Source organism: Peromyscus eremicus, chromosome 23 (assembly GCF_949786415.1).
Source record: "Peromyscus eremicus chromosome 23, PerEre_H2_v1, whole genome shotgun sequence".
Lineage (NCBI taxonomy): Eukaryota > Metazoa > Chordata > Mammalia > Rodentia > Cricetidae > Peromyscus > Peromyscus eremicus.
In genome coordinates this window covers 6,276,703-6,289,792 of record NC_081438.1, presented here as the reverse complement: position 1 = coordinate 6,289,792, position 13,090 = coordinate 6,276,703, and the positions used below count along the sequence as shown (strand labels likewise).

The following is a 13,090-nucleotide window of genomic DNA, read 5'->3' as shown; positions in this document are numbered from 1 at the left end:
CACCTGCTTCATTAGCCAGCTGTGGTGGCCAAGCCTGTAATCCTAGCACTTGGGAGATGGATGCAGTAGGCTCCCAAGATGGAGGGGCCATCCCGGATCACACTGTGAGACGCTTTCAAATTAATATGTATACAAGTGTCTCTTACTGTCTTCCCCTGTTTCTGTGATGAAATACTCTGAGCAAAGTAACATAATGGAAAAGGGGTTGATTCCAGCTCACAGCTCCGGGGTATAGTCCTCCCGGCAGGGAAGTTCAGTGGCAAGACTTGAGCTGGCCACACCACACCCTCAGCCAGGAAGAAGACAGGAAGATAGCTCTGCTGCTCGCACCATGCATGCTCATACGGAGCTAGATTTCTCCACATTTACAGTGTAGAGGATGCAGCCCATGACATGGTCTCGCCCATCATCAAGATGGCGCTTTTCACCTCAGTTAACATAATCAAGACAATTCCCCACAGGCATGCCCAGAGGGCCAGCTCCCAGGTGATTCTACAGTGTCAAGCTAAGCATCACACTTAATATTGATAATTACCCGGGGAAGCTGGAGGGGGTCACGTTGGGTGAGGTGGATCAGGCGCAGAAGAGCAAACGCGGCGTGCCCTAAAATAAGCAGAAGCTAAAAATGTCGATGGCATCGAAGCAGGGAGCGAGATGGTGGTGACTTGAGGCTGGGAAGGAGAAAGGGAGATGGAGAGAGGATGGCTAATGGGCTAAGGGTGCAGTGGGACTTCGGGTGGTCCACAGCACGGAGGGCTGTAGCTGATTGACAACCATTAACTGTTTGCAAACAGCTCAGAGAGGAGACTTGGCATGTTCCCAGCACAAAAACTAACCAGTATGTGGAGTGATGGTCATGCCACTTACCCCGAACGGTCATTACCCATTCACACTTGTACAGAGATACCACACTGCACCCCAAAAACATGTGCGATCATTATGTCAATTAAAAATAAAAACAAACGCTATTTTGAAACCCACCCAAGGGATGGGGAGATAACTCAGCAGGTTAGGTCCCTCGCTGCACAAGCATGTTAAAGGCCTGAGTTAAAATCCGGGAACCCACATAAGAAGCCAGAGTAGTCTCCTGCCTGTGACCCCAGCACTGTCATGGGTGGAGGCAGGAGGATCACTGGGACTTCTGGTTAGCAGCCTAGCTCCAGGATCAGTGAGAGAATCTACACCAGGGAAATAAGATGGAAGATGACAGAGAGCGGGACACATGGCATCCTCCCTCGGCCTCTGCACACAGGCACCTGCACATACACGTGCATCCACTACAAACACACACACCCACACACACCACCCAAAAAAGTAACAAAGCAAAAATCCCACTTGAACCTGCCCCTTCTTCTGCCTTCTCATGGCACACTCCTGTTCCCTGCCCCTAACCCACTGAGCCATGCAGAGTCCGCCCACTGGCACAGCAAGCCATCCTCCCATTCCCTTACAATGGTCCTGGACCCCCTACAGAGAACATATGTCCCTTGAAAATGCAAACACCGCCCCATGCAACACTGAGGAAGTTGTGTCTGGCAGAGGAAACTTGACATTGTGTAACCCGCCTCTGCCTCCACTCCCTGGTGCCGGCAATCACCTCCCTCCACACCACCCCTCTTTGATGTCAGCTAAGAGAGCTCTACACCCAGTGAAGTAGTGAGCAAAAGCCCCCTCACCCCCGTGGAGCAGATTTAAAGCCCAAAACTGCTCTTCCCTGCAAATAGCTCTCATCCTACAAATAGCCTAGTAATCAGCAATCAGCAATAATGATGAGGAGGATGTAGGAAACATACAGGGAATTAAATGAGAATCTGCAAAATAAAATTAAGCATTTTTAAATGGGCCTCTGCAGTGTCTGGGGAACACCTCCGGGCTCATTCCGTGATCCCGCCGTCTGAAGTTCCCGGAATAGACTGGGATGTCTGGCATCAGACTCTCCCCTCCACCAACCCTGTTCACCTGTCACTTGGGCCCTTCCAGAAGGCGCAGCAGCTGGGATTCTGGCTGCTTGGCTGGAGAAGGCCTGAAAACTCAGTAGTTTCCTCAGGTTTTCCAGTCCCAGCCTGTCTGTGGAACTCACTAGCTTAGAAAGCCACCCACAAACACTCCGTGAGAGATTTGCAGCTTCCCAAAGCATCTTTAGAAGGCACAGCCCCCCTGGAGCCCCCAAATCCAGGTTCACTTCAGGATGCAAGGCTCCCGGCCTCTGCCATACACAGTCCCCCCTCAGCAGGCCACAGGCAGACTCAGCTCTGCATTTATGCTGACCAGTTCATTCATCAGCACTCTGACTCCTGTTTCCTCCTGGTGAGCTCCTCCTTAGTCACCTCCTCCAGGAAGGCCCTCCTCCCTAGGTAGCCAGGACCCCTCACACACTCCTCCCCCATGGCCTTTTGGCAATTGTTGGCAATTGTAAAGACGGTGTTTGTGTGCACTTCTTCCCCCTACTGTGAACCTTCCCTTGGGAAATGCAGTATCCTTGATGGTTGGTGCAGTCCATCCCCAACACTGATGTCCGGAATAGGTTTTCAGCCAAGGCCAGCCAGAGACAGGGACACAGTGACAGTTATCAGCTGGCTGCCGCCTGAGATACTCTCTACAGAGCGAGTTCCAGGGTAGCCAAAGCCAAACAGAGAATCCCTATCTCGAAGAACCAAATAATAAGAAATAATTGCCTTTGCCCAAACTTTGCCACAGCAAAAAGTAACACAATGCTTGAGATTTCCATCCAAAATTAAGCAATGCCAGGGAAGGGTGGTATAATACTCTTGTAATCCCAGAGCTCAGAGGCTGAGGCAAGAGAATTTTGAGTTCAGGGCCAGTTTGATCCACACAATGAGAAACCAGGAGAAGGGGGCTACTTCAAAAGAGAGAAATCAAATATCATTTTCTCCTAAACGAGGTTTCCAAAGACCCTCTAGTCTGAATTAGATGCCCCTCCCCCAAAGCCCAGAATCTTCTCTCCCTATCACTCTGTTGACCTTTAGTGTGTGTGTCTCTCTCCCATAAGAGGCCATGAGCACCAAAGACCCCAGAGTTTTGTTCACGCTTATCAAGAATTTGAAGAGCAAATTAAATTTCAGACCCAAAATGTCTATGTAGGAAACATGGTGGTAGTTTACTGTGTTGCCTCAGTACAGACAAGTTGACAAAATGCACACACCCATCATCCTTTGCTCTGCAGCTCATTGCTGTCAAATCCCACCTCTGCTAAAGACAGCTAAGAGGAAGGAGGCGTGGCCATATGCATCAGGGCTGACCAAGGGGCCATGGTTGGGTTGGCAAAGAAAGGTCAAATCCCAACACAGGTCACATGGTACAGCAGCCCATCTACACCTAACAACTCAGATGTCTAAGCCAAGCTCACAAATGTAGGTATGCAAATCGAAGAGAAGGAAGCCTTGGTCAGACCCCAGACCCTCAGCGCTACCTGCTCTGCCATCAATGACCATGGACACGTCCCTCTGAAGGCCTGGCACCTGCTGGTTCTTCCTATGCATGTTGTCTCTAATCCTGTTGGCTGTGAAGTGTGTGTATGTGTGTGTGTGTGTGTGTGTGTGTGTGTGTGTGTGTGTGTGTGTGTGTGTGTTTTGTGGGTTGTGCACATTTGTGTGCTGGTGTGTGTGCATGTGAGGTCCATTCATGTGGAGACACTGGATGTCTTCCTTGATCATTCCTCATCTTTAGTTTTTGAGACGAGGTCTGTTGTTCTAATCTTAGATGGTCTTTTAATAAAAAAAAATAACCCAGAGCCAGATATCAGGGTGAAAGCTGAAAGATCAGAGAAGCAGAACAGCCAGCCACTAGTTCTTACCCTTAGGAAGTCCTCAGCCTCAAGAGAGTGAGTTCCTATTTCCTCGTGCCTTATATACCTTTCTCTGCCCTGCCATATTACTTCCTGGGATTAAAGGCATGTGTGCTTCCCAAGAAAAGGCATGAGATCTCAAGTGCTGGGATAAAGGTGTGTGCCACCACTGCCTAGCTCTATTTCTCTCCTAGACTGGATCAATCTCTTGTAGCCCAGTGTGGCCTTGAACTCAGAGATTCAGATTAATCCCGAGTGCTAGGATTAAAGGTTTCTGCCACCATTGCCTGACCACTCAGTCTAATCTAGTGGCTGGCTTTGTCCTCTGATCTTCAGGGTACACAATATATCACCACAAGGTCTCTCACCACAGCTATAGTGGATCAATCCAGCTTGATTGGCTGGTCAGCGAGCTTCAGGAATGTGCCTGTCTCTGCTACCTCCAGGAGCATGCTGTTATCTCTGGCCTTTTTACGTGGTTCTGGAGACCTGAACTCAGGTCCTCACACTTGCGTGGAAGGCACTTCACTCATGGAATCGTCTCCCTGGCCTGGGCTCTGGCGCTTCGTGTCTCCTCATAGCATCCTTTAGCAGGCTCACTCTAGGAAACATGCTCCGTAAATACCAGCTGGGATGTAGAACATAGCTTGCCAGGGATGAAACAGCCTGTCCCAGGTCTTAGTAAAAGACAGATGCAGCACTCAAGCCCAGGGCTGTCTGACTCTGGAAATGCAGAGACGGGAAGGGATCTTCCTTACTTCCATGTGACCGTGACAAACAGCTGATACAGACCATCTGATGAAGGAAAGGTCCATTTTATCTCACGGTTTCAGTCCATCATGGCGGGGTTGGCTGAACACAGGGCAGCTCAGTCGCTGGTGGCAGGTGACAGAGGCACTCACGTCTCAGGAAACCAAAAAGCATAGTGAGAGGAACCAGAACCAGGACCTTCAAAGGTCCCCCACGACCCACATCTGCCAGCTGCTCCTCACATCTGCCAGCTGCTCCCCACATCTCAAAAGCCCCACAGACTCCCAAAGGAGGGCCACCAGCTGAAGAGCCGAGCACTCAGGACAAGAGCCTGTGGGGGACATGTCACACTCAAGCCATGATATGAGGGTCCTGTTCTGTGGGCGTGAGATAGTTGATCCTCAGACTGAAGGATAGTGTCCTAATATACTTACTTAAGAGCTTGTCCTTGATATCTCTCCCCCGCCCCTGCCTCTCTCTCTATGCATATACATCTATCTGTCCATCTATTTATCCATCCACCTGTCACTGTCCCTCATCTCTCTCCCTCTCCCTTTATATCCATCTCCCTATCCACCTATCTGCCTATCTGTCTGCCTCTATCTCCCTTGCCCACCTCCCGTCCCTGCTTTTGCCTCCAGCTTCCTGATCCAGTGTGTGAAGATAGGCCGTGGATATTTTACCATACTGCGAGAGGAAAATGCCATGAAAAAGAGAGAACAGCAGCTCCAGAAGCTGAAGGAGGAAGAATTAAATAAATTCCAACCGGCCAAGAAGTACTCAGATATCCAGTGCAGGGGCACTGTGATGACGTAAGTGGGCAGCAGCCTCGGGGATGCTGGGCAGCGAAGGCTCGCTCAGGATGGCTCCCCCTTCCCTAGGCTGGTCCTCAGTCCTTTCTTCAGCCTTGTCCAATTTTCCTGGTCATCCTCACTCTCTGGCATTAAGTGGAAAATCTTCTATTGCACATTCCACCCTCCTATCTGACGATACTAAGGGGGACAGAAGACATCTGGCTTGTTCCCAAATACACCTCCCCCATGTTTTCCAAATCTTCTCCTACCCTGATCCCTTCCCACATCCTCTTCCAACCAAAGCTCGGCTCAGTACTCCGGTACTTAACACCGGTTTTCAGTGCTGCCTCCTCCCAGTACTTCCTAGCTTTCAGCCAACCACCTGCTGGACCATTTGTTCTCCGGGTCCTCATACCATGTGCCTGCATTCATCACTTTATCCCATGTCAGTGTCTCTGCTCTACGCCCCCAGCTACAGCCCCTGGTCTTTACACAAATGGAGCACACAGGAGAATGTCTGTGTTCTGAGTAAAGCCACTTCCCTCTCAGGAAGCCTTTCTCCCGGCTAGGGGAGGACCATCCACAGACCGCTCCGTTATGAGATGCTCATATAGATAAAACAGCAAGAGGAGCCATAGCAGCGAACACAGCAGTAGTGACGGATGTTCACTGTGCAGCGTCCCCACAAAACAGGAATTTATTAGCCCTGTTTGAGAGCCATAGAAACATGGACTAAAAGATACCGGTTGGTTTTCCCAACATCACTAGTTAGAAGCATCCTCAGTCGCAAACCCGGTGTTACCAAAGCCTATGGGCTTCCACAATCATCACGGACAAGGTCCCAGGAAACTTAACTTGTGAGGGTGGAGCACAGTACACCCTGGGTATGAGAAGAGAACTCTAAAGCTGACAGGGAGGAGGCACGTGATAGAAACCGGCTGCAGCTGTAACCAGTTAGCAAAGCTCACCCCAGCAACCCATTAGAATCACCTGGTAGCTGATGGTAATTTGCAGCTACCAAGGAAGCTGAGGCAGGAGGTCAAAAGACCCCAATCAAAAAATAATAACAAGAATGGCCTGGAGAGATTTTCAAACCACTAACCACTAGTGTCCAGGCTACATCCAAGCTAGTTATAGTGGGCTCTGTCATGGGCTGGGGAGAGTTACATGTTTGTAGCATTTTAAGTTCCCCTGTTTCCAACAGTATGTTGGGGTACACAATATATCACCACACTCCAGTCCCTCCTACAATGCCCCACTTCCTCCAGCAAGGCTCCGCCTCCTTCAACAGCCTTCCCCAACAGCACCACCTGCTGGGGGCTAAGTGTTCTCACATGTAAGCCTGTGGGGGACATTTCACATTCAAACTACAACCATCTGACACATTCTTACCGAACAACTAATGGTGATATATTGAAAGATGTCAGCACACAGAACTCTGAACTCCACTCCACCTATCCCTTTCAGTTGAAAGAATAAACAGGAATCAAGAAGAAGAAGAAAAAAAAACAAAAACCCAGGGAGTAGAGCGTTGATCGGGACTGGGATGATGATGGGAAATGGTGTGTGATACCAACAGGTACATCTATGACACACCAGTAACAGTCCATCAGAAAGTCTTGGCATCCAGCATACATGATTAGGGCAGTACTGTATTTTCTTTCTTAAAAGCACCTTTAAACATTTAACTGGCACAGAAATGACTGTGTGTTCATAGGGCTCAGTACACACGTGTGACATGCAATGGTCAGATTGGGGTCCTTACCAGATCTATCACCTCAAACACGTTAGTTTGAGTAGAAAACATTCAAAGCCATCTCTGTTCACTATGAGGGAGTACACAACCCACTGTGATCAATCACAGTTTTCCAACCGCTGTATAAGGTTAGAGGTTACCCTCCCCAGGAGGGCATGTCAGTCAATGAGAGAGCACTTCCTAGCATTCACAAGGTCTGGAGTTCAATCCCCAGCACCGCAGGAAACATAAACCACATTGTTCTTCATAGCAAGCTCTCCATGCATTGTCTCTGGCCAAAAGTCATACACAATATGTTCAGGGTCACAACCATTAAAATGTCCTCATTTGGACCTTGAAAAAGGTATGTGACACAGAGAGAGACAGGCAGTGACCCCGGGGTCTTTCTTTTTCTGACAGTCCCAAGACCATGGTGCTAACTCTACTTTCTACCCAGAGCCCATCACTCTGCCCAAGCCCAGGACCCCCAGTGCTACCCGTCAGCTGGCAGCCCTGCTGTAGGATAAAGAGGAGTAAAGCCCTGGCTCCTTTTTGCAGAAACTGTATTCTAATAAACAAGCCGCCCAACCTGCACCACATAAGGAGAGGAGAATGTTGAAGAGGCCGCATAGAACATTCCACTTATGTGGATGTGGCTTTAATCCACAGCCAGAGGTCCATATTGGACATGGTTTAAAGTTTAATAAGTTTAAACATGCATGCAGTCATTCCTTTCATTGGTCTGTTTATGTTCCATCTGGTAGACTCTCTGAGCTGCACAAAACAAAATAAATGACTCCCCACTCCGTGAGTGCAGCATCAAACGCAAGAGTGGGCCTTGCTTTCTAAGTTAGCACGAAGAGACTGTCTACAGCACGACAGGGTCATAGTCAAGAGTAGTTAGGACTTGGATTCAAGTTCTGACTCCACCTATACAACTGCTGGACTTTGAGCAATTCACTGGACCTCTCTGGGCCTTCCTTTATTTTACCCAGATGGATGGTACCAGACCCCCTTCCTTACTGTGAGGATTACATGAAATGATGGCTCTGCTGAGCACAGACCACAGCATACAAAACATGCTCAGTGGCCATCAGCGACTGTAATATAACAAGGTGATTTTGACCTCTCTGGGCTTCCATTATATTTTTGCATAGAAATCTTATTTTCCGTGAGGGCGGCCCACATCTTAGACCTACCTTCTACAAATACAGTTCCAACACAGAGGTTTCAAGAATGCAAGCATTCTTTTTACAAATGTCTCCTAACCAAGTATTTGATCTTTTGTTTTTAAAATGCAAAGGGGATTGGTTTTGCCCCGCCCATACACACACACCTCAGCATCTAAGTGATTCCAGGCAGAAGTTTTAAGTCTGACAAACCGGACAAGGAAAAGGGGAAATCAAGCCCATCCCACAAGGTCCCTGCCGGCAAGCTCTCATCCCCACTGGCTCAATGACCTTGTTTTTCAGCTGTCAATTCAGCTGGAAGAGGTGGAGGGGGAGTGGAATTTGTCTTATTACTGGAGTCAAGAGAAGACATCAAACCGGAGATTAAGGAGTATGAGTGCTGGGTTAATTTCTGTTTACTCTGAGAGACACGGTTAGGCCAGCAAGACAGAACACGGCCATGTGCTTGCCGGTGAGATTTTTCTTTTCTAGTTTGTTTTCCAGCTCTAGTGTCAAATATGGAGTCAACGGACACGGGAACTGGGGCACCTAGATTCTGGGGCTGTCTTTTAATTAGCTCCATGACCCCAAGACTGTCCTCAAATTCCCTAGAGGAAGGTGTCTGGTCCTCACGTGTGTGCCAGCGTGACCTCACATGAAGCTGATCTTTGCAAGAGAAACTGCTCCCCACAGCACCCTCTTGAGGGCTTCCTTTCCACGGTGGACAAAGAGAGAAGCATGGGCAGAGCTCGCAGGCCCAGGCAGTCTTGCTCACAGACTCCTGTTTCTGCCTCGGCACCCAGCCTCCTCTGCCACGCTGACCACACGCCTCCCAGTACAAGCCCATCTTCTCTTCTAGTCGCCTAGTGAACTCCATCCAACCTTCAGGTTTCAGTTCAGGGTTTCCATGAAGTGCCAACTCCAAAACTTACTAACTCAGGGCGACAAACACTGAGATCAAAGGATAGTCACTGCTGCCTTTGGTGTCAGCTAGGGTGGCTCAAAGGAGACCCGCTCCCTCACACTGGCCTGCTGCCTCTCCCCATGAGCCTCTTCACAGGCCAAGGGATTCCTCACAGAGCAGATGCTCGGGAGGAGAGGCCGCTCCCTCTTGAATCCTGACATGACATCACTTTTTGGCAAATTCTATTGAGTCCACCCACCACAGAGCCACCACCTAAGAACAGGGGGGAAGTATGGGGACCCACTCTCATCTGGAGGTTTATCGGTGAATCTGAGTGATGTTCTTTGTAACTGTCATGGCTCCCTCAGGGGATTATAGCCAATGTTAGGCTGTCATACTCTGTAATCTCCCTGTACACACTAAGCCCCATTGTGTGCTTGGTTACACCCAACCCCACAAGACTCTCAGCCTCAGGAGGGAAAGGGGAGGCTCAGTCTCCTTGGATGCCACATCTGCTGCCCCTGCACAGAGAAGATATTCATTAGCTATCACTGGAAGTGGGTGAACTGGGAGCCCATCAGCCACCCTGTATGGAAAGCACTTACATGGGACTCCTGAACTATTAGCCCTTCAAGGGAAAAGGTGAGTGGGAAACCAGCAGTGCTCAAGCCTGGGGTGCATGAGCCCACCCAAACAAGCAGAGACCCCCCCCCCCAATCTTCAGCTGCCGCTGATGCTCAGCAGTGACATGGCTGGGAGTGACCAGCATTTTTAAGATTTCAAGAACCAAAGCTTTACAATTTTTACATGAAGTTTTCCAAATTTGAAATATGGGTGGTCGATTAAGTTGCATGTGTGGGCACACACACAGACTCGCACACACATATGCACACACACAGTAGTTTGATTAAAATATACCTGCAGGGCGAATTCAGTTATAAGGGGGAAAAATGCCTGTGATGCAGGAATATTTGAAAGAAAACCATTTTCTATAACTGAGATAACCTTCTCTGTGAGGGCTGAAGAAAAACAAAACACTGAAATACGGTTTCAAAACACCATTCCTGGAACCCAGCCAGAGATGGAGAGTGTGCCAGGCAGTCTTGGTTGTCAACATGACTGACTTGAGAAACGCCTAGGAGATTTGCAGTGCCCACCTCTGGGTGTGTCTGGGAGAGGGTTTCCCGAGAGGATCATCTAATAAAGGGAGATCTGCCCTGAATGTGGGCCATACAATCCCACAGGCTGGGAGCCCAGATGGAATAAAAGGGGGAGACTGAGAAAGCAAGTCACCACAGGTTTCTCTCTGTCTCCCTCTCCTCCTTCCCCCTCCCTCTCCACCCCCTTCTCCCCCTCTATTGCTCCCTCCCTCTTCTCTCTCCTCCTCTACCCTTTCTCTTTCTTCCCCTCTCCCCGCTTGCTCTGCAGGATAAGCTGACCCACCATCCCCTCCCTGCCACAACAGACTGAAACTCTGAGGCAAAGCAAATCCTTTCTGTCTCAATCTATTTCACTTGAGTCTCTTGTCACAACAATGAAAAATGAACACAAAAGTATTTCTTGTCTTATTCTTGAGGAAGCATTTCCAACACCTGGTACGGTGTCTCTGAAACAAAGGATTTCCCTCCTTGCTGATTTTCTTGGCTCCTCTGGTGGGGCAAGTGTTGTTTTCTTTTAAATATGTTCTGTTCATAGGCTTCTAGAAGTCTCACCCAGCAAGCTGGCATGATTGCCAGGCACACTGTAGGTGCCCAGTAATGAGTGCCAAATAAACTCTGTCATAGATAAGGTCTAAAGTTGCTATGTATGACTCACCCTGCTCCTCCTTCTGTTCTTCTCTCAGTGCCTATGAGGATGAGAAGTTAAAGAAGATGGAGGCCGGCATCATTATGCGCCCGTTCACGCCAGTCCACAGCTGCCTCATGGCTCCCTCCTTGCCCGACTCTCACGTGTAAGCACGGATTATGTGTCAGGAGCCATTCAGTTGCTCCTTTGTCCTCTTGAAAGGGATGAGGAGCTTGGAGCCGGCAAAACTGGCTCATAAAAAAAAAAATAACAGAGAACAGACACCATAGATGTGGTGGATTAGACCCCAGCGGCAAATCAGATGGGCCAGGAGTCATCCCTTCCCTCACCAAGCCAGACGCTCAAATGTAAAATAGTTTGCAAAGCTTGATAGAATCTGTCTTGAGTTCTCGCTGCAGGGCTTGTACAAAAACATCTCAGCTCAGGGGACATGATTTTTCCCCCAAAGACTCAGAGAGCTATTTCCCAGGGAAGTCTCTGTGATCCGATGCCTAAAGGCCTGGCCTGCTCATCTCATGGTATGCAGAGACTAGTCAACCTTCCAAAGTGCACGCTTGCTTTCTGAAACCCTGACATCTGGTTCTTCTCCTGTCTGTTCCAAGTCCACAGCTTTCTACCTGGAAAGGTTCAGGCAGAGACATGACCTCTGACCTCAGCCCTATTGGCATCTGGAGACTGAGAGTTCATTGCCGTGAAGAGCTCTCCTGTGTAGGACTGGATATTTAAAAGCAGCATCCTGGGCTTCTGCCCAGCAGATGTTAATAGCACCCTCACCCTGCAAGCTGTGACAACCACAGATGTCTGCAGACATGAACAGATGTCCCCTCCAACCTCAGTGTTGGAAACCTCTACCTTAGGAGAAGGCATTCACAGTGCTGCACAGAACATTCTGCGTTTATTCTGCTCCCACGGTCTTTGCGGTAATGACTGCCACTCTGTAGACACCGTATACACTCAGCCCTCTCCGCAGCCCTACTGTGTAGGCATTTCCTCGTCCCTCTCTGCAAAAAAAGAAAGTGGAAGCTCAAAGATGTGGACCCACCTTGGTCCCAGAGCACACACAGCATGTCACCCTCCCAGGCTTTAAGCCAGATCTGTCTGATGTCACACCCCAAGTTCCCCTCATGTGCGCTATAGAAAGTAGATCTCAAGGCCTTGCCTATGGGGAGTCATGATATATTTTGAAAGTCAAGTCTCCTGCACACAAAGAGTAACCCAGGAGTGAAATCACAGGGATAGATATTAAAGATTATTAATAAGAGCACTTAGTTCATGGTAGAAGATGCAGGCAGCCATTACCCACTCCACCTCCACCACCACCACCACCACCATCATCACTACCACCACCACCACCATCATCATCACCACCGTCATCATCATTCTCCATCATTCATTATCATCCATCGACACTGTCATCAGCAGCACACACTGAACACGTTCGCATCCCTTCTTAATAGACCATGTTAATCCCATCTTATCCCACTGGCCTCCTGCCTACCTTTGATTGACATTATCTGGGTTTCTCGGTAGACCTATTCATCATGAGCATTCCAAGTGGCAGCCTAAGTTGAATGCCCTTAAAGTGTCCCCTTAGAAAAACAGGCCTTGCGATTGCTCAGTGTCTCTTGGAAGCACTCTCCTGTCTCCCCGCCATTCCCATGGATATGACCTCTGGAAGCATGAGATTCACATGCATCAAGAGATGGGAAGAGATGCCTTGAAAAAATGGGTCCTATTCCCCATTCATTTGATCTGCATAATGAGGCTTAAACACAATGAGCCTTAAGTGTAGTCAACAGAAATAGTTTCCATCAATGCCAAATGGGGAAAGTGAATTCCAGTAGTAGATGAACCCTGCTTGAGGTCTCACAATGGGACCCTTAATTCCCTGGCTCTGGCTCCAAGCTCACGTATATTAGGCTATCATTATGTCAACTCACAGTGGATGTTATAGTAATATGTTTATTGTTATCTATGAGGTATCTAGTAAATGTCTTGGGTTTTGCACATCCTATGGTCTCTCTTACAACTACTTTACATTTGTAGTATGAAAGAGACAAGGGTGAGTTGTATTGTCTGTGTTCCAATAAGGCTTTCTTTATAGAAACAAGGGAGAAACCCACTCAC

At 48.7% G+C, this 13,090-nt stretch overlaps 1 protein-coding gene across 2 annotated transcripts in view; it reads left to right on the top strand.

The window, feature by feature from the left end:
- Window positions 1–13,090, top strand: part of Ccdc60 (coiled-coil domain containing 60) — a 156,585-nt gene that overhangs the window by 101,448 nt on the left and 42,047 nt on the right. For both annotated transcript variants that reach the window (XM_059248842.1, XM_059248841.1), the window contains exons 3-4: window positions 5,197–5,367; window positions 11,001–11,108. In XM_059248842.1, coding sequence (XP_059104825.1) covers window positions 5,197–5,367; window positions 11,001–11,108 — 279 coding nt within the window. The remainder of the gene's footprint in view (window positions 1–5,196; window positions 5,368–11,000; window positions 11,109–13,090) is intronic.